Genomic DNA, 23,662 nt, shown 5'->3' on the forward strand with positions numbered 1-23,662 from the left:
ATTAAAATGACTTTTATTTCACACCAAATGTGTATTTTGTAGATAAGAACGTGTAGGGTTCTGCTCAGACGGATAATAAATGTGTATTAGGTGCTGCTCGATGGTGTTGTCTTGCACCAGACATCTGAAACAAATGTGCAATGATACGCAGGGCTAGCAGTAGAGAAGGTATCCACACACGCGCACACGCACACGCATACGCATACGCACACGCATACGCATAAGCACACACACACACATACACACACACACACACACACACACGCACGCACGCACACACACACACGCACACACACACGCACGCACGCACGCACACGCACGCACACACACACACACACACAGGGGGGGATTGATTCCATTTATCAAAGCCCGTAACCAATTTATTCTTCTCAGTGAATGAAACCGGCTCCTTTTTAAACATAACCGGTTACAGAAATTGTCTTGATGCTGAAACTATTATATAACAATAACTCACACTATCTGAAGTGAGGAAGTGCATCATGCTACATCAAATGAGCAGGACAGGGTTACACAGAAATTAAGCCACATGGTGGTTAAGTAGATCAGAGGTCTTGTTAATGCACATTAAATAGATTTGAAAAGCACACATTTTGAGGTGGTTATATGGTGGATTGATTTAATACCTCAGCACTAATCCCAGCATATGTGTGCTCGAGGAGAACTCAAGGGAGTGCTATAAAATCATCTGCGAGCAGCGATGGCCGGGGCCAAGCACCATTATTTCCATACAGGTGCATACCGTTAACCGATCACCTTTAGACACTATCTAACGATTCGATTTTAATTAACTCTGAAGGCGGAGGACTTCATATTGGTCCAATGCTGTAATAATCATAAGTAGATAATGGATGTGAATGTGAAATGTGTCTGCTTAAGAATAGACATATACCTACAAAATTTCTTATATCTTTTGTTTTTTAGTTGTTGTTTTTTTCCCCAGATCTGAGGATCAACACTTTTGATGGATATCACAAGTGAGTTTTTCAAGCATTTAAAAATGTAATAAAAGTTGCATAATAATAATAATAATAATAATAATAATAATAATAATAATGATAATAATAATATTTAAAAATAAGAAGAATCTGAACCAGCCCAATGGGGACCTTTACACGGATGGAAATGAATTAAAAATTCCTTGTTGTTCCCATCATACAAACCTTCTTACTACCATCTTGCTAAAAAGGAAATAAACTTTGGTGAAAAATGAAACGATTCTATAATGTATCGTTTTCCTAGAAACTCTATAAAGATTTTTAAGAGTATTAATAGTATTAAGATCTGATCCTCAGACGGTCACAGAGATAAATAAGTCTTGACAAACTCAAAAATACTGCATGAATATCACTGCGACTATAAAGCATTAATCAGAGAGTACATAAAAAATTACACAGTGCTGCACTGCCTGCTGTTGGTCAATCTGTGAACTCATTTTTCTACCGCTTTATCTGAACTTCTCGGGTCACGGGGAGCCTGTGCCTATCTCAGGCGTCATCGGGCATCGAGGCAGGATACACCCTGGACGGTGTGCCAACCCATCACAGGGCACACACACACTCTCATTCACTCACACACACACACACACTACGGACAATTTTCCAGAGATGCCAATCAACCTACCATGCATGTCTTTGGACCGGGGGAGGAAACCGGAGTACCCGGAGGAAACCCCCGAGGCACGGGGAGAACATGCAAACTCCACACACACAAGGCGGAGGAGGGAATCGAACCCCGACCCTGGAGGTGTGAGGCGAACATGCTACCCACTAAGCCAATAATGCTATTTCAACTTAAACTCATTTTATTTGATCTCAAATTTTTTTATTTTGTCTTATTTAACTTTATTCCATTGTTATTCTTTTAATTTTTCAAACCCCCTTTTTTTGACAGTCGTAAAACTGTATGATTGTGTTTGTGACCAATGGTTTTCAATCGAAAACCAAGCAATCACACAAAATAATAATTGTAATTAATTATAAATAATTATAAATAATTAAAAATATATAATAATAATAGTAATCATCATCATCATCGTCATCACGACCGCAGCAGAGAAGTGATACTGGAGATCCGAGATCGTCAGCAGCTTGAACACGTCCTGATTTTTTCCTCCATGAAAATGATCATTCCTCTCATTTCTTCTCTCTGATTCGACACTGTAAACTCCTCAGTCCTGAAGATGTCCCCAGGTCAGAAGACTAAAAGTTACAGCTGCTCCTCTGACTGTTACACAAACTTGACACTGGAGACTCCTTCCTTAATAACGTTAAATTAAAGCCGCCTTACTGAAAACGTCATCGTATTAACAGTACATTTGCTAATATGTTCATTTAGATCTTCCTCTTCCTCCGTGCAAGTGTGTGAGTTACTATATCAACAATAATTTGTTAAAACAAGTGCAGCAGAGCTGAAATATCAATATTGCGCCCTGAACTTTATACTTGACCATGCCCGAGTAGGATTAGCTTGGTCAGGTATGACTCCGCCCCCTGGACTTTATACTTGACCACGCCCGAGCAGGAGGAGCTTGGTCAGGTATGACTCCGCCCCCTGGACTACTTGCCCATGCCCGAGTTGGGTTAAACATGCACAAGCTCTCTGTGACTCTCAATTACCATTTATGAAATCAGTATTTTACACACAAACACTTCATGGGAAATAGAAATCCATGCAAATAATCACTTTCAAGAGCAGCAAATAAGACAATACAAATGGCATATAGTTTTTGTTTTAGAGAGGAATGTTTTTAACCCTGGTTTACACAAGCTGCCCCGGCCCTGGTCACGTAACATCCATGATCCATGATGCAGAATGTATTGCAGTTGTCATGTTGCACACAAAAAAGGAAGAAAACTATATAAAGGCACCCAGCATGGCTTGAATTTCAGCATTAAAAAAACAATCATGTAATTTCACATTTAACTGGAGAAACCATTTCATTTGAACACAAACTGACGACTAGTTGAGGCAGATGTAATCAAGCGTACAATATACTGACACGTGGACAATAAAATATTTCTTAGCAAACATTTTAATGATCTTATAACGAGTGATCATCCTTCTCTGAGTAAATGTATTACTCTGGGACACTGATTAGTGAAACAATTCAGTGAGCAGCTCCTACCCTACTTGCCCCTCGGCCCCACCCACATGTACACTTGCCCCTCGGCCCCACCCACACGTACACTGATATTTCATCTTTGTTTTCTTTTTTTTAAATCCTTATCCACATCCCCAAACAGTTGGATAAGAAAATGATGTGAAAACACAGACACAAGCTCATCACATCAGTAGGTGGCTAACGTGATGAGCTCGCAAATTGTTTAAACGATTAGCCGAAAAACTCCGACAAAGATGGGAGGAAAAAAGCAAGGATTCTTAAACGTTACACATTTATTTAACTGTGGACGATGGCGTACGTCTCTGCATGTCCGGGACACACGTCCTCACTGCATTGAGACAGAAACAGACAGACGGACAGACAGACAGACAGACATTACTGTGACGCTGTCTGTATCTTTGCGGACAGACGGACAGACAGACAGGTGTGATGGCCGGGTGGTGAGAGTACGCAAGCCTGCAGCCTGCTAGAGTTCAGTCTGACAGTTCACACACCTGGTTCTTTCACTTTATATCCGTTTCCCAGAATTCATCAGCTTTGTTGTATAAAAAAAGAGAAAGAAAAAAACAAACAAACAAACAAAAAGAACAGAAAGGGGGACAGTAATGAAGAGGTGGACGACGTGGTGCTGCGGTGCTCTACTCCAGAACCACAGTGCCCCCTGCTGCCTCTAGAGCTGCCTTCAGTTTCTCTGCCTCCTCTTTGGAAACGTTCGCGCGGATCTCCTGAGGCAGCGACTCCACCAGCTTCTTAGCCTTTAGAAACGAGAAATTGAGAGCGAGCTCTGGATGAATGAAAGCTAATCAGGCAAATAATCATTCTGTAAATCATTTCAAATCATTTGCGGTTTGTTTTTCGAATGTTTTATGAGAAAAATGGGAAATCATTGTGCAAAATGTTGATTTGAAAACATCCTGGTGTTTATTTTACTGATCTCTGACAAAAAAAAAAAAAAGTAAAACAAATACTAAATTTAAAAAGGAGTGAATTTCTAATCTTATATTGTCTGGAATTCACTTTTGTGTAAATACACTGTGTACAGGTCCTTCTCACAAAATTAGCATATTGTGATAAAAGTTCATTATTTTCCATAATGTAATGATAAAAATTAAACTTTCATATATTTTAGATTCATTGCACACCAACTGAAATATTTCAGGTCTTTTATTGTTTTAATACTGATGATTTTGGCATACAGCTCATGAAAACCCAAAATTCCTATCTCAAAAAATTAGCATATTTCATCCGACCAATAAAAGAAAAGTGTTTTTAATACAAAAAAGTCAACCTTCAAATAATTATGTTCAGTTATGCACTCAATACTTGGTCGGGAATCCTTTTGCAGAAATGACTGCTTCAATGCGGCGTGGAATGGAGGCAATCAGCCTGTGGCACTGCTGAGGTGTTATGGAGGCCCAGGATGCTTCGATAGCGGCCTTAAGCTCATCCAGAGTGTTGGGTCTTTTGGCATGTCCTTCTCCCCAGTCTTCCTCCAGACTCTGGCACCTAGATTTCCGAATGACATGCAAAATTTGCTTTCATCCGAAAAAAGTACTTTGGACCACTGAGCAACAGTCCAGTGCTGCTTCCCTGTAGCCCAGGTCAGGCGCTTCTGCCGCTGTTTCTGGTTCAAAAGTGGCTTGACCTGGGGAATGCGGCACCTGTAGCCCATTTCCTGCACACGCCTGCTTCCGCAGGTCCCCCAAGGTCTGCAATCGGTCCTTCTCCACAATCTTCCTCAGGGTCCGGTCACCTCTTCTTGTTGTGCAGCGTTTTTTACCACACTTTTTCCTTCCCACAGAGGTGCCTTGATACAGCACTCTGGGAACAGCCTATTCGTTCAGAAATTTCTTTCTGTGTCTTTCCCTCTCTCATGAGGGTGTCAGTGATGGCCTTCTGGACAGCAGTCAGGTCGGCAGTCTTACCCATGATTGCGGTTTTGAGTAATGAACCAGGCCTCAGGAATCTTTTGCAGGTGTTTAGAGTTAATTAGTTGATTCAGATGATTAGGTTAATGGCTCGTTTAGAGAACCTTTTCATGATATGCTAATTTTTGGAGATAGGAATTTTGGGTTTTCATGAGCTGTATGCCAAAATCATCAGTATTAAAACAATAAAAGACCTGAAATATTTCAGTTGGTGTGCAATGAATCTAAAATATATGAAAGTTTAATTTTTATCATTACATTATGGAAAATAATGAACTTTTATCACAATATGCTACTTTTTTGAGAAGGACCTGTATATAACATTTTTTATACATATTTATTATTTCCCTTAATGGGAGTGTCGAGTAAAAATCCTTCTGAGAGGTGAGCATTTGCAGACACACTCAGGTCTCAGGTTTATTCTCACCTGTACGAGATTCAACCCCTGAATGCAGTTCTTCACTTCTTTAATCAGCTTGACTTTATCCTCCGCCTTCAGCTCTGTCAGTTTGACGGTGAAATGGGTTTTCTCCTTCTTCACCGGGGCAGCGTCTTCCTCCGCCACCTGGAAATAAGCAGAACGATTATTTTTAACCCAGAGTAACACAGTGTGAGGACAACACTGTGGACAGAAATGCACAGTATCTTTATCATATAACGGTGAATGTGAGTACGATCATCAAGCTGTTACATCAGAACAGAGAAACACAGGGCAGATTTACGCTCAACATTTAAATGAAGTAAACTGGTACATGCGTGAAAGTATATCTGATTAACTAGAGATATGGGAGATTTTATATTTTAATATATTCACCAAAAATAAAAAATAAAATTGTATATTCATTCATCTTCTACCGCTTATCTGAACTTCTGGGGTCACGGGGAGCCTGTGCCTATCTCAGGCGTCATCGGGCATCGAGGCAGGATACACACTGGACGCAGTGCCAACCCATCGCAGGGCACACACACACTCTCATTCACTCACACACTACAGAGAATTTTCCAGAGATGCCAATCAACCTACCATGCATGTCTTTGGACCGGGGGAGGAAACCGGAGTACCCGGAGGAAACCCCCGAGGCACGGGGAGAACATGCAAACTCCACACACACAAGGCAGAGACGGGAATCGAACCCCCAACCCTGGAGGTGTGAGGCGAACGTGCTAACCACTAAGCCACCGTGCCCCCTATATATGTATGTATATACACACACACACACACACACACACACACACACCCACCCCATCACTTACTTTATACCCACTATAAGCAAAGGTTTAGTCCTGAATAATGCTAGATATTTTGATCTTCTCACACTGGAAACTCAGATTTTTTTTTCACTACACTACAATCTACTGTTCTACAAAAATCTAATGAACACCTCCTGACCAATCAGAATCCAGAATTCAACAGGACTGAAAATATAACAGCAGGATGCACGATGTGTCGTGATATATAGACTTGCCGTCACACCTATATAAAGACGATTTACAAATTAAGCTATGATAATAAATTTACTTATTAGAAGAAAAGGAATTAACTTTTGAAAGGTGTGTTTCTGTAAACTACTGCATGTTTAACGATTTGTTTGGTTTTTAAAATCAAAAACTCTTTACCGGAGCTGCCGAGGCGGTCGGGGCAGCGGCCATCGCGCCCATCGGCATCAACCCCGCATCCTGAATGTTCAGCGTTTTCTGAGGAAAGGACACAACATTGTATTCTAGTAAGTCATCTCTGCTCTGTGTTTTTACTTCCTGTTTTTTTGTTTGTTTGTATTTTTTACCTTGAGCAGCTCGTTGAGGTCAGACACCTCTAACAGGGTGAGGCTGGCGATGTCGTTGACCAGCTGCTGGATTTTGGGTGAGTACTGCTTGGGTGCTCCGTCTAACGGCGGCGTCGCTAAGGCATCGGAGAGACGAGAGGGGCTACAGTGCAGCGCTCGCAGTGCGGACAGAGCTGGAGCAGACAGGTGATGCCTACAGAGGGTCAAAAACAACAGCAACAAACATGGAGTAAAAAAAAACCTCACAGTTGCTCTTTTTGTACTGATCGGTCAGAAGATTGATGTTGAACTTTCCAGACTGGAAGCTCGTGACAGGTTTATGTTCCACAGAAACACAGAAGATTTCAGTAATGAGATATCTGTTTAACATTTACAGAAGGAGTCTCCAGGGTCAGATTTATAACATCCATTTCCCTTCCATGGAAAAGTCTTTAGGAAAGACGAGTTGAAGGTTTTTCGATAATTTGATGAGCGAAAGATGAGATGCAGGTGAGGGGACGACTGTTTAACGCTTCTATAGTGAACCTTTGTTTCGGGGACATTCGACATATCTCTATATTACAGCTGCACTATATAAATAAATAAATAAATAAATAAATGAACAAATAAACCTTGTCATGAAGACCTGGTGGAAAACATCAAGTTAGAGCTTTACCTCTGACTGTTATGAAGCACTGACACTGGAGACTCCTTCCATAAATGTCTATTAGAGTCCCCTGTGTGAGCTGTTAGTCAACAAACGACGAATTATTACAACATAAAGCACTGACACTTTCATTCTGGACTGTGACGGTCACTTGAACTCTGGACTTGCACAGCACAGTGCCATTTTATACACCCCATACACTATTTACACACCATACGGCACCTGGACACTTTAAGGACAATCTTTAAAAACCATACACATTTATGTATATGTATGCATATGTATATACATTATTTCTTCATCTATATTTTCATATGTTTATATAGTTTTCTTGTAAAGTTTAGAATTTTTTTACTTTATTCTTATTTTTTGCTTTTTTCACTGCATATCGTACCCTGTATGTATGTGACAAATACAATTTGATTTGATTTGATGCACTAATTCAGCACTGTGATTAGAAGCTGCACTAATACCAGAGACTGCTAAAGAAAATGAATCAACACCTTTTAGCCAATCAGAAGCCAGATCTCACCAACACTATAAGCCATCAGCACTAATTTGTCTGACAGTAAAATAATAAACTATTAGATCATATAAAGGGGTCTGTGGTGGGAGTAGAAAACGTGTGAAACACTAAATGAATGTGTGTGTGTGTGTGTGTGTGTGTGTGTGTGTGCATGACAAAGACAGCATGATATTTGACCTTGTACAGAAACCATCCCATTTCTCTAGATGCTAACAAGCTAAAGCTGTTAGCAAGGAACCTGATCATAACCATGGAGAATAATGAGCTATAAACACGACGTTGTCTCAGAGGACAGAACGAGTGTAAAAGAGACGATGGAGGAGAACAAACGCGTCTAGTGAAGGACTGATGCTGCGGATTTGAGTGCTAGCTAGCAGGCTAATTCTCTCTCCTGATGATTAACGCACTGCTTAAGCTTAATTTCAATAACCATAAAATACCTCAGGATAGTTTATCTGTCGGGTCGCATCATCTTGAACGTTTAACAACCATGAAAAAATAAAATCAGGAATAAAACCCATTTTTTTTGTTATTGAATCGTCTGCTAAACTGATGGCCGTATTCCAAAATGCCGCGACCTTTCAGCCGAGTGCACTACATTGTGCGCGCGCACCGCTCTAACAAGAGCCCTTGAAGTGCGCCCATACACGACGGGGCGCGCCGTTTGGGATACAGCCCATTACCGGGTCATTTCTTTTTTATTTTTACTCACCGGTGTGTTTTTGCGGCTATCCGCAGCGAGTTCCGGATACAGTGCAAAGTGCAGTACATTTTTCTTTCCTGTCGCTTCTTTCCAAACAAAGAAACAACCACCGGCTGCTTATAACACTGCACAAACTTGTCAGAGCTCTCTGTCACTCTCACAAGCACATGGCGTCCTACACTGAGTCCCTGACCTACCCACAATGCACTACGGCGACATCAACCGCTCACGTTGTTGCCAGACACATCCATAAACCCTCCTTTCTTTCACGAAGTAAATATATATATATATATATTATATATAATTGTTTTTTTTTACAGCCTATTGTTTTTTTCTGTTTGATTCTTTTCTCTTTCTTTCCTTCCTATATTCTTTTTTATTCTATTCATTTTGATTTGCATTACCTACACGTTCTTGTACGTTTAGTTTAATAACTTAATAAATATCAATAAAATCAATTTAATAAAGTTAATAAGATTAAAATAAAACGTAATTCGTCACGTTAAAGTCCTCTATCCTGAACACTTTGCCTTATAAAAACGCTGACACGAGACTCCTTCCATAAACCTGTGGTTAGACAATGTGTCTAGATTTGACGTGAACATTTGTAAGAGGGATTACTTTTAATTTGGCAACCGGCGAACATTCTTCGTCAAAGTTCTTCGACAACTTTATTTAAAAGGCACGAGTACAGATTCAGTCAGTGTTATGTATGTGGTGCACTGATCCTAATGCTAAGTGGTGGCCACTTTATTAGGCACACCTTACAGTTACAGACAAAAAGATTTTCATTTTCATCTCATATTTCATTCATATTTGTATTAATTTCTTCTCTTAAACTGTAGAAATTAAATGATAAACACAACGTCCTTTATATGACCTACACACTGTCCAGTAAAAAATCCCTTTGCTCACAACAAACACCAGAGTTTCCAGATAATCCATGAAATGTTTTACTTTCATTCTTTTTTTATTCTCAGATTCATCGACGTATTACATTAAATTCATTCAGAAAATGAATATTCATGTGTTGGAATTTTTGTTCACATGTTTTACGCTTGTCTTAACAATAAAGAAAATGTATCCCAACAATACAGCAGCTATGTCCCTCCCTGTCCACTGCGTCTCTCTTTCTACCCATCCCAAAGCATCCAGAAATGGTACCAGCTCTGATTGTCTTCTGTGCGACGAAGATTTTGGACCTTCACTGAGACGAGGGCGACTCTGTGAGGATCCTGAGGCATCTAGAGATCTACCAGCTCCAGTTAGACTCTGCTATACTGAACTCCATGTGGTCTTTGAGGACAATAATCTCATCAGTACATTTATCAGACTGTATATTTATAATCACACCCTCCAGTGACACCCATATGAGGAAGAGGTTCCCCTTTGAGTCTGGTTCCTCTCAAGGTTTCTTCCTTTTCCATCCAAGGGAGTTCTTCCTCCCCACAGTCACCCGAGTCACCTCAGACTTGCTCATTGGGGTTAAATACAAACACATTTAAATATATCTAATATTAATCTTGAATTCTTGTATAATATGAATATATTATTCTTTATAATAACCTTCTGTTCTATGTTTATGTTCTATAAAGCTGCTTTGAGACAATGTCGATTGTAAAAAGCACTATACAAATAAACTTGAACTGAATTGAATATTCACTATAAATACATTTCTAGCTTCTTAGATTATTACTGAGATTGTAATTAAACGAAGTCTCATCTGCATAAATTAATTTGCTTAAAGTTCAAAAACAAAACAAAAAATATATGTAAATTTTGAAATAACCTCAGAAATGATTGGGCATTGATTAATTAAGACTTCCACGGTTTAAAAATTAATAAATAATGTACACATAACAGTCTTCTGAGCAGTCTTCAAACGTGGAGGAGCTCCAGAAGCTTCTTAATCTTCTGCTAGATCATCAGTCTGCAGTGACGTCCTCAATTTTGCAGGGAAAAAAATGACCATCATCTCCATGTCGCCACCCACACTGGACGTTTACACTGATTTATCATCTTCGGGCGTCAGGGTTGGTCTTCCGGAATGATACGTTTACGCTCAATGCAAAGATGACAAGCTGCTCATATTGACATCATGAGGGCGAGAGAAAAAAATAGGCCGGTGAAGGAGTGAACTTGTGTAGATGCTATGACGTAAGAGAGAACAGGAACAAATCTAAACAGTTCAATATAACAATCATAGGATAAAAAATTATATATCTGTTCTGTTGTTAGGGATTAAATGGAAAGTTACTGTGGTAACAGAGGAATAAAACGCTTCAGGATGTACGGTTCTTGGAAATGGCCAAACATAGTGATCATGTCACCCTTTTAAACACCGACTTTAGTCTTAATGTACTGTACTGAGTAACACTCACATTCACAAACACAAACAATATTTTAACATTTTTAATAATATGACATGTTTGCATTCACACATATCACTGTACTATATTCAAGTTACTTCCTCTACTTTTGATATTTATGTCTTTGTCTCTTATTTTGATTCCTTACCATTTTTAATCCCTGTGTTAGTGCAATTGGCTTTTTTCTATAAAAGGCATTTCACTATATTTCATATTGTGTCTCGTCCCGTTCTTGTTGATCAGCCCTGTACCAAAAACGTCTTTTTGTCCTTCCTTCTAAAAGTTAACATTCAATTGTGCCAAAATGCACAAAAGAAATATAACATTTTATTTAATATGTAAAAATTGATGTCAGAAGAACGGCATCAGACTTTGTCCATAACTCTGCAACCTGAGCACTGAAATTCTTTCTTTTTAAAAACCGTACAACTGTTTGCCCTAAAGTAAGGTGTAATGACTGAATGCCAGTTTGGGTCAAAATTAAACGTTAACCTACCTTCTTTCTCTAAATTAAAGTTTACCAAAACGTTTAAAGTGCTAAATAATAAATAAAAAAAGTAACAAAACAAAAATAAAGCTCCCTAAATTACAGTACATGTGTCATTTTTAAAATTGTATTAAACCTTTTATATAAATTTGTTTCTCTTGTTATTTCAGACACAAGAAAAGATGCACAGATGCCAAAATGTGCACGATAAAAGAATGAGATATTTATTAAATATAATCTTTAAACTCTTTCCTGGAGTCATACAGATCGGTAGGATGGAACGAAGCTTTCCACGGACGTCATTTAAAGGGTTACAGAACTGCTCACTGCTCGAAGGACGTAACGACATGCGGTACAAGCGACTTCGATAGATCCTTCATATCAATTGCGATGATCTGTAGAACCCGATGAGAAAGCGCAGGATTTCCTTAATTTCCCGGGACGTCCTGGCGTTCACATTTTCTTTCATCGTCAACTCATCGTCGTGTCCTAGACTCAAGATGTTAAATCTAGTAAAACTTTATTTATTTTTTTATTTTTTAAAACACACACACACGGGTTGATTTTGTACAAATCGGCACGAAATGCAAAAGAAAAAAGAAGTAAAGAAAGAAAGAAAAAAAAAAAACACAACCCTATACAGCACCGTCCCATCGATATAATATAATATACGAAAGCGGAGACTGCGACGGTTATTAGCTAGGATTCAGTGATGATTCTAAATGCAGAAGGGGAAAAAAAAAATAAAAATCTTTTAAAACTTTGATTCTGATGATGGGATTCTGGTTGTGAGCACTGCTCTGGAATGTTGGGATGTGTGTCAGAGTGAGAGGCGGCGCTCAGACATCGTATCGATGACGGAGTGAGAAATCCGATCTAAGATAAGCTGCAGTTCTTGGATTTGATCCTGCTTTGTAAAGCTTCTTGAATAAAATGGAAAAACATCATCACGGACGGACGACCGGACGCATGCAGATCGACTTTATAAAAATATGAGATGGTCACGTCTTATTCGCGGTTTCTTTGATACATGTTCTGTCGATATTCAAGGACACAAATGACCAGCTAAGAGGAGTTTCGTAAGGAAACACTACAGACATTTTGAGAGGTTTCGCAGAACCGTTTCTAGCCTCCTCTCTCAATAAAGCAGTGAGAGAGAGAGATTTGTATTTTCATTAATAGATGGTCACAGAAAAATTGCAAGTGGACTGACTCACTGTATGTGTGTGTGTGTGTGTGTGTGTGCGCGCGTGTGGTGGTTGGGGCAGGAACACAGGAGAGAAAAGAGCAGAGGGCTGACTGTAGTGTAGAGGATCAGGCAAGAGTATGGAGGTTTAGTCAAAGGAGATGAGCTGAGCCTCTGCACTGCCTGCAGAGGGCTGCTGGGGCTGCTGCTGAGGACCACCAGGGGGCGCCATCTGCGTACACACATACGCCAAAGGTAAATGAACGGCTTTCAGTGGTAAAATAGAAATAGTTAAAAAAAATGCCCAACCTGAAAAGAAACCTAAAATGATTCATTTCCATCTACTGGTGTGGAATCCTCTGTTCTGATTGGTCAGCCGTTTTCTTTAACAGTAGGTCTTAGTAACAGTGGTCAGATAACATTAATGCACGTTACTGTGTACTAACAGCTCAATCGGAACTCCACGATATTGAGAGGATCTTTATCGTTACAGGTAGCACACGTATATGATGACCTCACCTGTTGGTACATGGGTTGTTGGCCAGGTATGTACTGCTGCTGAGCAGGCATGTTGGGGTCCTGTCCAGGAAGTGCGGAGATCATGTTCTACACGGAACAAGAGTGAGACGAGGTTAACGCTGGAATTCATTCGCTCATCAGCATGAAGTCGTGCTAGAGATCTGAAGGAAAATGTTATATTGTCGGTGTGAGGATCCTGACCTGCATGCTGTACGGCTGGTAGCCCATGTAGGCCATGCCGTTGGTCGGGGCAGCCTGCGACATCGGGGGCAAACTCTGGGCTTGAGACGGCACGTTCTGCTGTGAACAAAACAGTGGTTTAAAACTAACATTTCAAAACAGAGACTGAAGACGGTCATAATGCAGATTGGTTTTCTTGACACAAATGCCCCTTTTCCACCAAAAAGAACCGAGCGCTGGTGCTGGTTCAAAGTTGGTTCCACTGGCGAACCTTCTAAGAACCGGTTTCCATCGGTTAGAGAGCATCACAGAGCCGAGTGTGACGTCACTGTATACGTGTCACGTTACACAGCGACGTTAGCGCAGCAGCGACAAACACAAACACAACAACAATGGCGGATGTCGCTTTACTGTTAATGTTCATGGCTTTGTGAACTTACATCGGCATCCAAACGCGGCGAATAAGACGTGTACGTGCGGCTCCGTGTAATCTGTATAAATGGAGGTTGTAATCGATAAAGTACATAACGTTATTTTATCATTAACACAGAAAAGACGTTAGCCTTAGCATGTAGCTACCTACTATCATGTGTGCTGATAATGTATCATATTGCGGTAAAGTAAAAGTGTATTAAACTTTAGTATACGTAAGGTACATTATCAAATGCGCTAACAGTAGCCCCGCCCCCAGCTCCTGACGCAAGCGGTTCCTAAGACTAGACCAGCAACGTTTTGGTGCTACTAAAGAACCACTTTTCCTGGTTCGGAGCTGGTGCTTTGGCGGTCGAAACAGAAGGAACTGGTTCTAAATTAGGCTCCGAACCTGCACTCAAACTGCCTCGGTGAAAAAGGTGTAAAAGAGCACTTTCACACCTATAAGTAAACTCCAGAGCACAAATCCCAAAAGATCAGTTATTTGACTCATTTTAATAGCAAAGACAAGCTGCTACCCAAACCACAGGGCACGTCTGGGTCACTCGCTGCAGATCCCCTACAGGGTCGATTAGGAATCCATAAGTGGAGACTTCATCTGGATGTAGACTGAATCCTCCTTACTTAGAATCTCAGTTGTTTTAGTCCTCACCAGGTGTGAAAATGTTATGTTCTCACCTTCTTAAAGCCCCACCAGGGGTCCATTAATAAAGACTGAACAGTGTGTGTATATTAAACTCATTTTATAGTCACAATTAAAAAGATCATAATTAAACAAAAAAGTCAACAAGTACGTAGCTTTAGGTTATATTAAATTAGTCCCCCCCCCCGACCAATAACGTTCCTGACACCCAAACCTTGAAAGAACATCATTAAGCAAACAACGTGACTAGATTCTTGTATAGTATTCAAGCTAAAAAATAAAGCAAGCAAAAGTATGCAAAAAACAAACAAAAAAAAAACCCTAACCTGCCTAAAAAACAGGCAAAAAGAAAAAAGAGAAGTGTGAGATCGGTCTAAATGCCACCTCAGACACCAAAACAATTCTATACTACTTAACATTTCTAACAGAGTGTGTGAGTCTAGCCTGTAGTAAGACTTCGGTAACACACGAGTATGAGGGCGCTCTTACCTGGTAGCCCTGTGTCGGTGTGGGTTGGTAGTTAGTGTATGGAGGACTGGTATTAGGAGGCGGAGCCTGACCAGGGCCAGCAGGTTGCCCGCCGGTACCTGCTGTCTGATACATGTACGCGTTCACCATGTTGGGATCTGAAAAACACACAATCTCCATTATTGTGTTTTTTTTTTTAAATTATAAATCCAGCAATAAGGAACTTAAAGTAATAAACTTATAAAGATGGAGCTCAACACCACCACAACCACAATGTCAGATTTATCCATGTGGCACTCACCTGTAGCTGACACTGGCATGGCCTGGTAGGGACCGCCCCCGGGCTGCCCGGGCTGGTTCATGTAGACCCCGTGCATGGGAGAGCCCTCCACTGATCCAGCCGGGCTGAAGGTGCCGGGGTAACTGGGGGGGCCAGCAGGTTGATACACCACACCTCCTGCCACGTTAGGCGGCAGTGACTGCATCTGTAGCACACGACATCATATCATAACTTCACCAGACCGCACGGCAATATGCAGATTCAGTATCGAACGTGTGGCATCCGATGCCGAGACGTGAGCGTAATGATCGAAACGAGCCGAGCTCCGTCGCTTATTTTATAATCACGACACCTCACCTGGGCGTAGGGCAGGGAAAAGGCAGGCATCTGAGCACGCATCTGGATGGTGTGTTTCTGCTGCTCCAGACGCATCTGTCGCTCCTTCTCCTGCTCCTGCAGACGCTGAATAGCCAGCTGTCGCTGCATATCCAGATATTCCTGTGAGCGATAAGAAACGTGACCGATCAACAATCACCTCCCACTCATGAGCAAGGGGAGAAGAGTCCAATCGTGTGCGTGACTGAACATGAGGGAAAATCAGCTTCAATATTAATTACTGGATTAAGGTATTCTCTACCGCTTCCTGAGACTTCTAGAGCACTCACTTGTTTCTTCTGCCTCATGATCTCTAGTTTCTGCGCGAGCTGGATCTGCCGCTGTCTTTCGGCCTCCTCGGCGGCATGGCGCACTTTCTCGCGGTGTTCGTCTCTCAGAGCGTTTAGAGCAGCCCGTGCATCCCGAACCTGTGCCAGCTTATCCTGCAGCCCCTCGTAGTACACTACAGACAAAGAGAACCAAAAGGTCATCTCTGGGCGATCAGATAAATTATTCCACAGGAGGTAAATAAAAGCAGACGCACGTCTCTTCTCGTCAAGCTGGTTGAGGAGCTCCAGCAGCTGTGGGTGCATGTTGTTGATGGACTGGAAGAGGGAGAGCACGGCGCTGTCGTTGGTGATACTGCGCCCGCGCATGTGGTTGCTTTTCACGCGGTTCAAGAAGGTAGTGACGGAGTTCTGCAGAGCTTTGAGGAACTGCTCGTGGTTCTCCTCCGATTCTCCGTTCTGGTATTGCTGCTGAAGAAGCGCGTCGCATCACGTTACTTCGAGTGAGAAAAAAGGTGCGGAACTTTCCGTGCACACACACACACTTAACACTTAAATGTACCTCTACTATGTTGATGGGCTGAACAGGGGGGTGGCTTTCCACTGGCTGGCTGATGGTTGGCATTGGTTCAGCCAATGGCACTGGAGCAGGAGCAGAAGGGGTGGGACTCTTGCGGACCTCTTCCTGCTTTTTCTCCCAGTAAGTCCTATTCAGATAACGAGCCAGCTGGAAAAGATGAATATATACATATACATCGTCACGGCGTAGTCCGACGGCATGGAGACATCGTGCCACATGCTGTAGTATAAGCTCCATCTTGTTAGGAACACAGTTTGGAGATGCTTACCTCAGGGTCAACTTCTTCAGCTGAAGGAGCAGAGGAGTTCTAAAGAGAAAATCAGACGAGGTTTACGATCACGGCTTCTCAAGAACAACCCACGACACACAGCAACGATTACTATTTCTACAGCCCCCCAGTTACTACATCTAAAAACACCCTTTAGATGCCCTTACCACAGGAGAGGTGTAAAGAGTGCTGACGGGTGGAGCGGAAGAGGTCACCGGAGTCGGATCGACTTTGGGGTACACGGGGTACGAGCTCTTCTGCCTCTGCATGTACAGAAGAGTTGTTATGGAAAAAGAAAGACAAAAAAAAAGACAGATAGATCACAGACAACTCAGATAGAAAGAAGAAATGCACGTCACACCATTCTCTCCTTCTCCTCAGCTTCACTCTGAGACAGAGCGATGGCCAGCTGCAGCTCCTCTTCCTCTTGCAGCGCTGCCTCGTCTCTCTTGGGAGGCATCTGAGGAGACAGAGCAGACACATAAACTGGGCACATCCGTAAATAAACAGCATAGGAGATGGAACGAGTGCAAAAGGGGAACATGGCTTTCTAGTGATTGTTATTAAACGGAGTTTGAAGAAAACGTTCATTTAATAATAAGCACAGCAAGCTTATGCTCTTGATAGCTATGTTCCCATTGAGCAGTACAAAAAAAAAAGTCGCATCAAATGAATGTAGTTATTTATTTATTTACCTGATCAACCAGATCACAAGCCTCCGTAGGCTCCGGACCTACCTGAGACTGCTGGGCCAGAGGGCTGGTCAGGTACTCGGGGGGCAGCTCGGTCTGGCCGCTGCTACTGTTGCTGCTGACGCTCTTCCCTTCGGCTTTCCTGGAAGGAGGAGAGAGCGAGGGGTGGCTGCTAAAAAGGAGGGATCAGGAGACAGAAACAGATGAGTACATCTGGCTTTACCGAGACACAGTAAGTATGTGAAATGTGTGTGTGTGTGTGTGTGTGTTGGGGGATTGCTGGCTCATTTCCACTCTGGCTTACTTGTTAAGTTGCTCGAAGCAAGGCTCACACACTCGCACCTCTTTCTCGATGCCGAACTTGGGGATAGTGGAGTATTTGGAGGAGCATTTGCCACAGAAGATCTGTCCACATGCCCTGCAGTGGTGCTGAAGGACAAGAAATGGCACACATCAGGAAACACCGACACCGTTATTACACCAGTATTACTGATCGGGATACTCGCTTGGTGAAGGAATCTTTCATACACAGAAATGTCCAGCACTGTTTATTACACATGGTTCTGTAGACAGGTTTCTGACTCATCTAATACAACTCACTACAAGCGGTGTGGGTGTGGGTGTGTGTGTGTGTGTTTTTACCTTTCGGGTCATCACTCCAAATTGAACTCTGCACCTGTGGCATTCCTCGGCGTCCACCCAATCAGGAGCCTGGAAAAAACACACACACAAAATGATCATCATTCTAATAATTCCCACATCACAATCAGTGCCCTCAATAGCACGATCTCTCCAGCAGCACGGCTCACCCTCTCTGCGGCAAACATGGCGTCGCTCTCTTTAAACTCCGGGAAAACATGACCTGACGGTGCGCAGAAGAACACAATCAGATGTGCTGCTTTGCTTTAGATTTTAATACTCTGTTATTTAAACCAATTGTGCTTCGTACCTTCCACCTTCATGATTTGGTAAGTGTCTTGAACCACTTTGTACTTGGGCTCGTTGCGGAAGGCGTGCGCCCAGGCCTGGATCAGGTACAGGATCTTATTCCTGACGTTCGGCTCGGTTTGTTTCTGAGGACAGAAGAGAAAAAAAACGATGAGTAACATCGGTGCAACACATGGTTCACTTTCTCTACAAGCTCGATCACATAGGATTCACGTAGAGGCAGAATGAAGCATGACAACACACCGGGTCTATATAGATGCTGAGACAAATCAACTGGTCTTGTGGTACAATCTAATCCGATCTACAACCTCGACACGATAACGTCAGCTAATCCACCTTGATTTATTACTCTGAGACCTTTAACAGAAACCAAGACATTTTGTGGACGTTGTAAACAGAAGCACGAACACAATAACAAGCTAAAAGCTTTCGGTTACTAAACAACTCTTTTTAGACGTTACCTTTCACGTCGTGTGCCATCGGCGGTCTGATTTGTACGATCCACAAAGCTCATTTCTCATTTTGACACTTTGCTGAAACTCCCCAGAGCTTTAAAATGCGAGAGGACATGTGACACGATGACGCAACCAGGAAGTAAAGTCTAGTATGACTCATCATGAAGGTCATGATCATAACAGAGGAACAATGTTGTGTATGCAGTGCAAGAATCTCATGAATAAACCTCATGTCACAACGGCTCCGCCCCCACACATACATACGTAACCCAGGCAACTATTATGGTGGAACCTGCTGGGGCAGCTGGCCGAGGGGAGATTTTTAGCAATAAATGAACACAATGAGTAATACTATGGTGTTTTTGTAGTACTGTGTATTGTACCGTGAAAGGTTTACCTCCATTTCACGGCGAAGACGACGTTCAACGGCAGGTAACTGCAGGTATCCGCCATGTCAATGTTTCAATCGCTTTCTGTTAATGTCAGACACGCGCACCGAACACTCTCTCCACCGCATATTGACAAGACACGCCCCTTTCTGCTCATTGGCTACATGTTTGTTTTGTTAGTCGGACCGACTCAGTTTTCTGAAGCATTTCTCAAACATACTTTAATAGAATAAAGCGAATTAAAAAAATAAAAACTACTAAATAAATAAATCACAAAGTGGGCTAACTTAAGACATCTTATGTCCACAAGTTGTCAAAACGTCATCTTGAATTCAACTGATTTCATACAGCAGCTGGAAGCCCCGCCCCCTTTCCACCAGCTAAGCAAAGCGTTGAGTGTACGAATTGTCAAAGGTTCCACGTTGTGTTGTTTTCGAGTGCATCATCCGGGTACTTGAACACACCAATCACACCACTTATACTACGTAATGATGTAGAATAGTGCATCGGTATGATATGCGAGATGCTGGGTTAAGAATGTTAAGGAAACCTAAATGAAATCTCTTCGATATCTGATGCGGAGTAATAAAGCTTTACCTTAAACAGCTCCTTGAGTTCCTCCATCGTCTGCTTACTCGCCACTTCATCATGGATCGTCTGGCCACAGTTCTTCACCACTGACTCCAGAACCTGGTGAACACACACACAGAAGTCACTTCCTCATCAAATTTTAAGACTCTATATCGCGTGTTGTTGATCATAACGAACAAAGCAGCTCTTACCTCCAGGCCATAGATTGCCACGTGTGGATTTTTGTCGTTGAGCTTCTTCTTGATGGCAGCGATTGCATATTTAGCCCTGTGATTGATGAAAACAGTAATTTTAGATCTCTGACATGTATATTCGCTACAGCCTGGTGAACTCAGAGCCGGCGTGATGAGGACTTACTGCGTGTCTCCCTGGCGGATGAGGTCGCAGATCTGCAGGATGGATTCCCAGTCCGTCTCCAGCAACAGCTGACTGGTAGCTTTGTCTGTAAAACAGGATGGATGATACGTGAACACCGCTAGCAGGTCATAAGAAGATGCGTGCACTGTGTGGACTAAATAGTCACCCGCAATTCTCACTTCCCACTAACTCTCTGTTCCTAATGACCCACATTCAAGATCTAAAAGAGCTTCAGTTCAAACAGAAACGATCAGATATTCAAGATGTTTTACCCGTTTTGATTCTCTCCAGGTAGAGAGAGAAAGAGAGAGAGTGTGTGTACCAGCTGAATGATCACAATCTGGCAGTGGAGACAGGCAGAGCAGGAGGCCCAGAGAGGAGAGACTGTGGTCACACTGCACACAGCCAGTAATACAGGATGAGCTGCACTTCCTCACAGAGTGCAAATACACCGCCATTAGACTCTCATATTTTTCCCCAAATAGGGCAAATTCTATCTGAATTCTTCAGAAAAATAATCTCGACAAACTCTTGTATGTTTTGTGGAGAAGGAGGACTGTGTTGAGCTGGCAGCTCAGTACACATCGTCCTGCCACTGATACACTGAGGTATCACCATACAGTAGATTTTTACTGAAATCGACCTTTCATTCACCTTTAACACTCCTGTCCCACTGCTCCCTTTTATTATGTGAGAATTTTTTTTGTGTATGTACCAATAAACATCTTTGGATTGTTCGACATCAGTCAGGTGTACATATAATATGGTAGCAATAGCTTTGGTGACCTTTTCCTATAACACGGTCATTTCAAAAAGCTCAGAGAGAGAAACAGACAGACAGGCACAGACAGACTCGGGTACTTTGAGTATTTTTCATTATCTCTCTTTTCTTGGCACACGGGTATAGAGCTCAAAACACCTTTTTGTGTCAGAGTCTAACAAAACTGTTACAAATCACCATCATTTAAATCAAATCGCAAAACTCTTCCTACTAGAAAATAATTTCGTTTGGCTGTTAACAGTGACTCCACTTCATCACTCTGTTGTTGATTATTTGCCTAAAAGAGCACGACAGCATCAAGGTTAATTCCATGAGTAACCTGTGTTATTTTACCAACAGGCAATAGTTTTAGAGGCAAAAGATATATATATATATATATAAAATAATCATAATAATAGACAGGTATACATACACACAGTTTTTCCCTATGACATATCCGGCTTAAACAGCTAACACAGGGATTGTTACCCATGTTCTGTAATTCATTCTCCATCTCTAATTACTGAACCTCTCTCAAGTACTATGTAAATCCTTAATATTTTAATGTTTACTGTTCTCATGCCAGATATGTATGTATATACAGTACGTACAGTATGTATGTATGTACAGTATGTATGTATGTACACTATGTATGTACAGTAATGTATATATGTACAGTATGTATGTACAGTATGTACAAAGAGCACCTTATAAATCGCAATAAATTCCTTGTGTCTGTGCACACTTGGTGAATGATTCTAATTCTGATTCATATATATTATGTGTCTGTATATTTATACACACACACACACACACACACACACACTTTCCTCTATAAACTATATGCTTCTTTAAACACTACTAATGAGATTTTTATCTTCACATTAGTTTATTTCACAGATTATTTCATAAACGAAGCCGAAAATACAACCAACAGCCGCAAAAATTGTTCAATGACAACCTGCGGTTAAATTATAAACCTCATGACATCTACATTCATCATTCATCAAACTAACAGCCTTTACTTTAATAGTTAATAGTTTATACACACGTTTGTATTCCTTTACATGTTGATAAGCACAAAAAAAACCAGACACGACTCCGAAACAAGGCCAGCTGATTGTACTAGTGTCACAAATCTGGGGTGAAATGTTCGCTAATTTTGTAAAGCTTCAACTGTAAATAAGCTCATTTAGTTACCTCGGTTGTTTAAACGAAAGTAAGGACGTGTGATATTTAATTATATCCCGACATTAAACATTACTAGCTATATACATTAGCAAGACGCACAAAGCTAGCACTGTAAACATTAGCTAACTAGCTTGCTAATGCGGCTAACTTGGCATCCTTTATCGCTTAAGAAACACACGGAGCGTGAGATTTAGCTACTTATCGGCCGGATTTTAACTTTTATATCGCTAAACAATTTAACGCCGAGGATGTCATCAGAATTAACGCTTCCGTTTATACACAATAGATCGGTTGCTACGATGAAAACCTTCATTTTGTTTCCCAACCGTTTTCAGGCAAGTCCCAGGTTTAAGCATTTTGATTGGCTAGAAAAATGCACTTTGCATATTTGTATCGGCTATGATTTCTTGTACGTGGTGTCAGCGTAACGCACCGACCAATCCGAAAATAGAAGGCGGGACCTCGTGAACGCAAAACGGGTGGGGAATCGATAAGCACGCGATTACTTGGCAGCCACAGCCCCGCTAGTTAGCTAACTAACAATACAGTTTTCAGCCCGGAAACCGTGAATGTTTATCAAACGTTATCGTCAGAGCGTATTAAATAAACAAGTAAATATATTAAACATACCCAACAGCCGTTCAAATGTACCACCGCCTTTTCCCATGGTTAAGTTCTTATCGAACACTTGATGACTTGACGCTTCTATATTCTCTTCAACCGAACCCTTATACGTCACGTGTGTGGATGAAACACGTGACCGTAACTTCCGGTTGTAGCGTCAGTAGGTTCTACAAAGTGTTAATAGTTAAATAATTAAAGTGTTAAAAGTGTCTTTTAATTCAGCCCCTTGATTAAAAAAAAAAAACTTTTGCTATTCATGTAGAGTTTAGCCTTATGCTAATTATAGCTTGGCAGAGGATTAAAAAATTCAGTCCATTTTTGAAACAAAGGGATGTTCTGAGACTCTGTATTGTCTAATTATAAAATAATGCTCATATAAGTTTTAAAAGAATGAAATGCTAAACTAATTCTTCTTCTTCTTCTTCTTCTTCTTCTTCTTCTTCTTCTTATTATTATTATAAATTATTAATAATTAATTAATAATAAAAAATAATAATAATAATTTCCAGTGGATATGCAAAACGGTGTCCCACAAGGTTCTTTTTAAGCCCACTATCGTTCTGAAAATAAAAATGTTGAATGTATTTATTGCTTTATTAATCAACTATAACCAAGCTATGGCTGTTCACTTTAACCGCTGAGACCAGGCAGCCAAAAATAAGCTCATCTCTATTCAGCTCTCAAACATATCTCCATACTTGTTTTGAAGGTACCCAAGAGTTGCACACAGGGGGTGGAGTTTGAATTGGACGCAGGCGTGTCTGACAGTGAATCTGACAGTATCTGCACAAGGACCAGTATCATGTCAAAACCCACTATAGTGACAGTTTTGACGGAATTAAAACTTATAGA

At 41.3% G+C, this 23,662-nt stretch overlaps 2 protein-coding genes and 1 long non-coding RNA gene across 12 annotated transcripts; all 3 read right to left on the reverse strand.

Moving 5' to 3' along the window:
- Positions 1 to 3,396: 3,396 nt before the first annotated feature.
- mrpl12 (mitochondrial ribosomal protein L12) lies at positions 3,397 to 8,967 on the reverse strand. Its single transcript, XM_027162185.2, has 5 exons — positions 8,739 to 8,967; positions 6,855 to 7,047; positions 6,688 to 6,765; positions 5,498 to 5,635; positions 3,397 to 3,897 (listed from the first exon to the last, which is right to left on the reverse strand). The coding sequence occupies exons 1-5, from the start codon at positions 8,795 to 8,797 to the stop codon at positions 3,781 to 3,783; spliced, it is 585 nt and encodes a 194-aa protein (XP_027017986.1). The 5' UTR covers positions 8,798 to 8,967; the 3' UTR covers positions 3,397 to 3,780.
- Positions 8,968 to 11,786: 2,819 nt separating this feature from the next.
- On the reverse strand, positions 11,787 to 22,970 carry hgs (hepatocyte growth factor-regulated tyrosine kinase substrate). 10 transcript variants are annotated; one of them, XM_047807854.1, is made up of 21 exons: positions 22,817 to 22,970; positions 20,236 to 20,320; positions 20,070 to 20,145; positions 19,885 to 19,977; positions 18,445 to 18,568; positions 18,305 to 18,357; positions 18,138 to 18,206; positions 17,800 to 17,924; positions 17,541 to 17,664; positions 17,165 to 17,263; positions 16,971 to 17,066; positions 16,804 to 16,842; positions 16,518 to 16,682; positions 16,213 to 16,426; positions 15,959 to 16,131; positions 15,651 to 15,791; positions 15,315 to 15,498; positions 15,035 to 15,171; positions 13,492 to 13,587; positions 13,291 to 13,377; positions 11,787 to 13,003 (listed from the first exon to the last, which is right to left on the reverse strand). In XM_047807854.1, the coding sequence occupies exons 1-21, from the start codon at positions 22,851 to 22,853 to the stop codon at positions 12,920 to 12,922; spliced, it is 2,301 nt and encodes a 766-aa protein (XP_047663810.1). In that variant the 5' UTR covers positions 22,854 to 22,970; the 3' UTR covers positions 11,787 to 12,919. The 10 variants fall into 10 exon arrangements, with proteins under 10 accessions (XP_047663810.1, XP_047663809.1, XP_047663805.1 ...); XM_047807853.1 differs by having other exon boundaries at positions 13,492 to 13,590; XM_047807849.1 differs by having other exon boundaries at positions 13,492 to 13,590; positions 17,499 to 17,664.
- Positions 18,687 to 19,234, reverse strand: LOC125140144. The gene is made up of 2 exons (XR_007139386.1): positions 18,905 to 19,234; positions 18,687 to 18,800 (listed from the first exon to the last, which is right to left on the reverse strand). It is a non-coding gene; the product is annotated as an uncharacterized LOC125140144 (long non-coding RNA).
- Positions 22,971 to 23,662: the final 692 nt, after the last annotated feature.

This window comes from Tachysurus fulvidraco, chromosome 24 (genome assembly GCF_022655615.1).
Source record: "Tachysurus fulvidraco isolate hzauxx_2018 chromosome 24, HZAU_PFXX_2.0, whole genome shotgun sequence".
NCBI classification, from domain to species: domain Eukaryota; kingdom Metazoa; phylum Chordata; class Actinopteri; order Siluriformes; family Bagridae; genus Tachysurus; species Tachysurus fulvidraco.

What these genes read in the sequence shown, in the direction of transcription:
- mrpl12 (XM_027162185.2), bottom strand. Translation starts at nt 8,797, where the DNA reads ATGTACTGCACTTTGCACTGTATCCGGAACTCGCTGCGGATAGCCGCA. An exon ending in ACCTCAACGAGCTGCTCAAG is followed by an intron (nt 6,766 to 6,854) that starts GTAAAAAATACA and finishes TCCTTTCCTCAG; the next exon opens with AAAACGCTGAACATTCAGGA. An exon ending in CGACCGCCTCGGCAGCTCCG is followed by an intron (nt 5,636 to 6,687) that starts GTAAAGAGTTTT and finishes GCTTATTTCCAG; the next exon opens with GTGGCGGAGGAAGACGCTGC.
- hgs (XM_047807847.1), bottom strand. Translation starts at nt 22,853, where the DNA reads ATGGGAAAAGGCGGTGGTACATTTGAACGGCTGTTGG. An exon ending in TGGCAATCTATGGCCTGGAG is followed by an intron (nt 19,978 to 20,069) that starts GTAAGAGCTGCT and finishes TGTGTTCACCAG; the next exon opens with GTTCTGGAGTCAGTGGTGAA. An exon ending in TTGGAGTGATGACCCGAAAG is followed by an intron (nt 17,925 to 18,137) that starts GTAAAAACACAC and finishes CTTGTCCTTCAG; the next exon opens with CACCACTGCAGGGCATGTGG.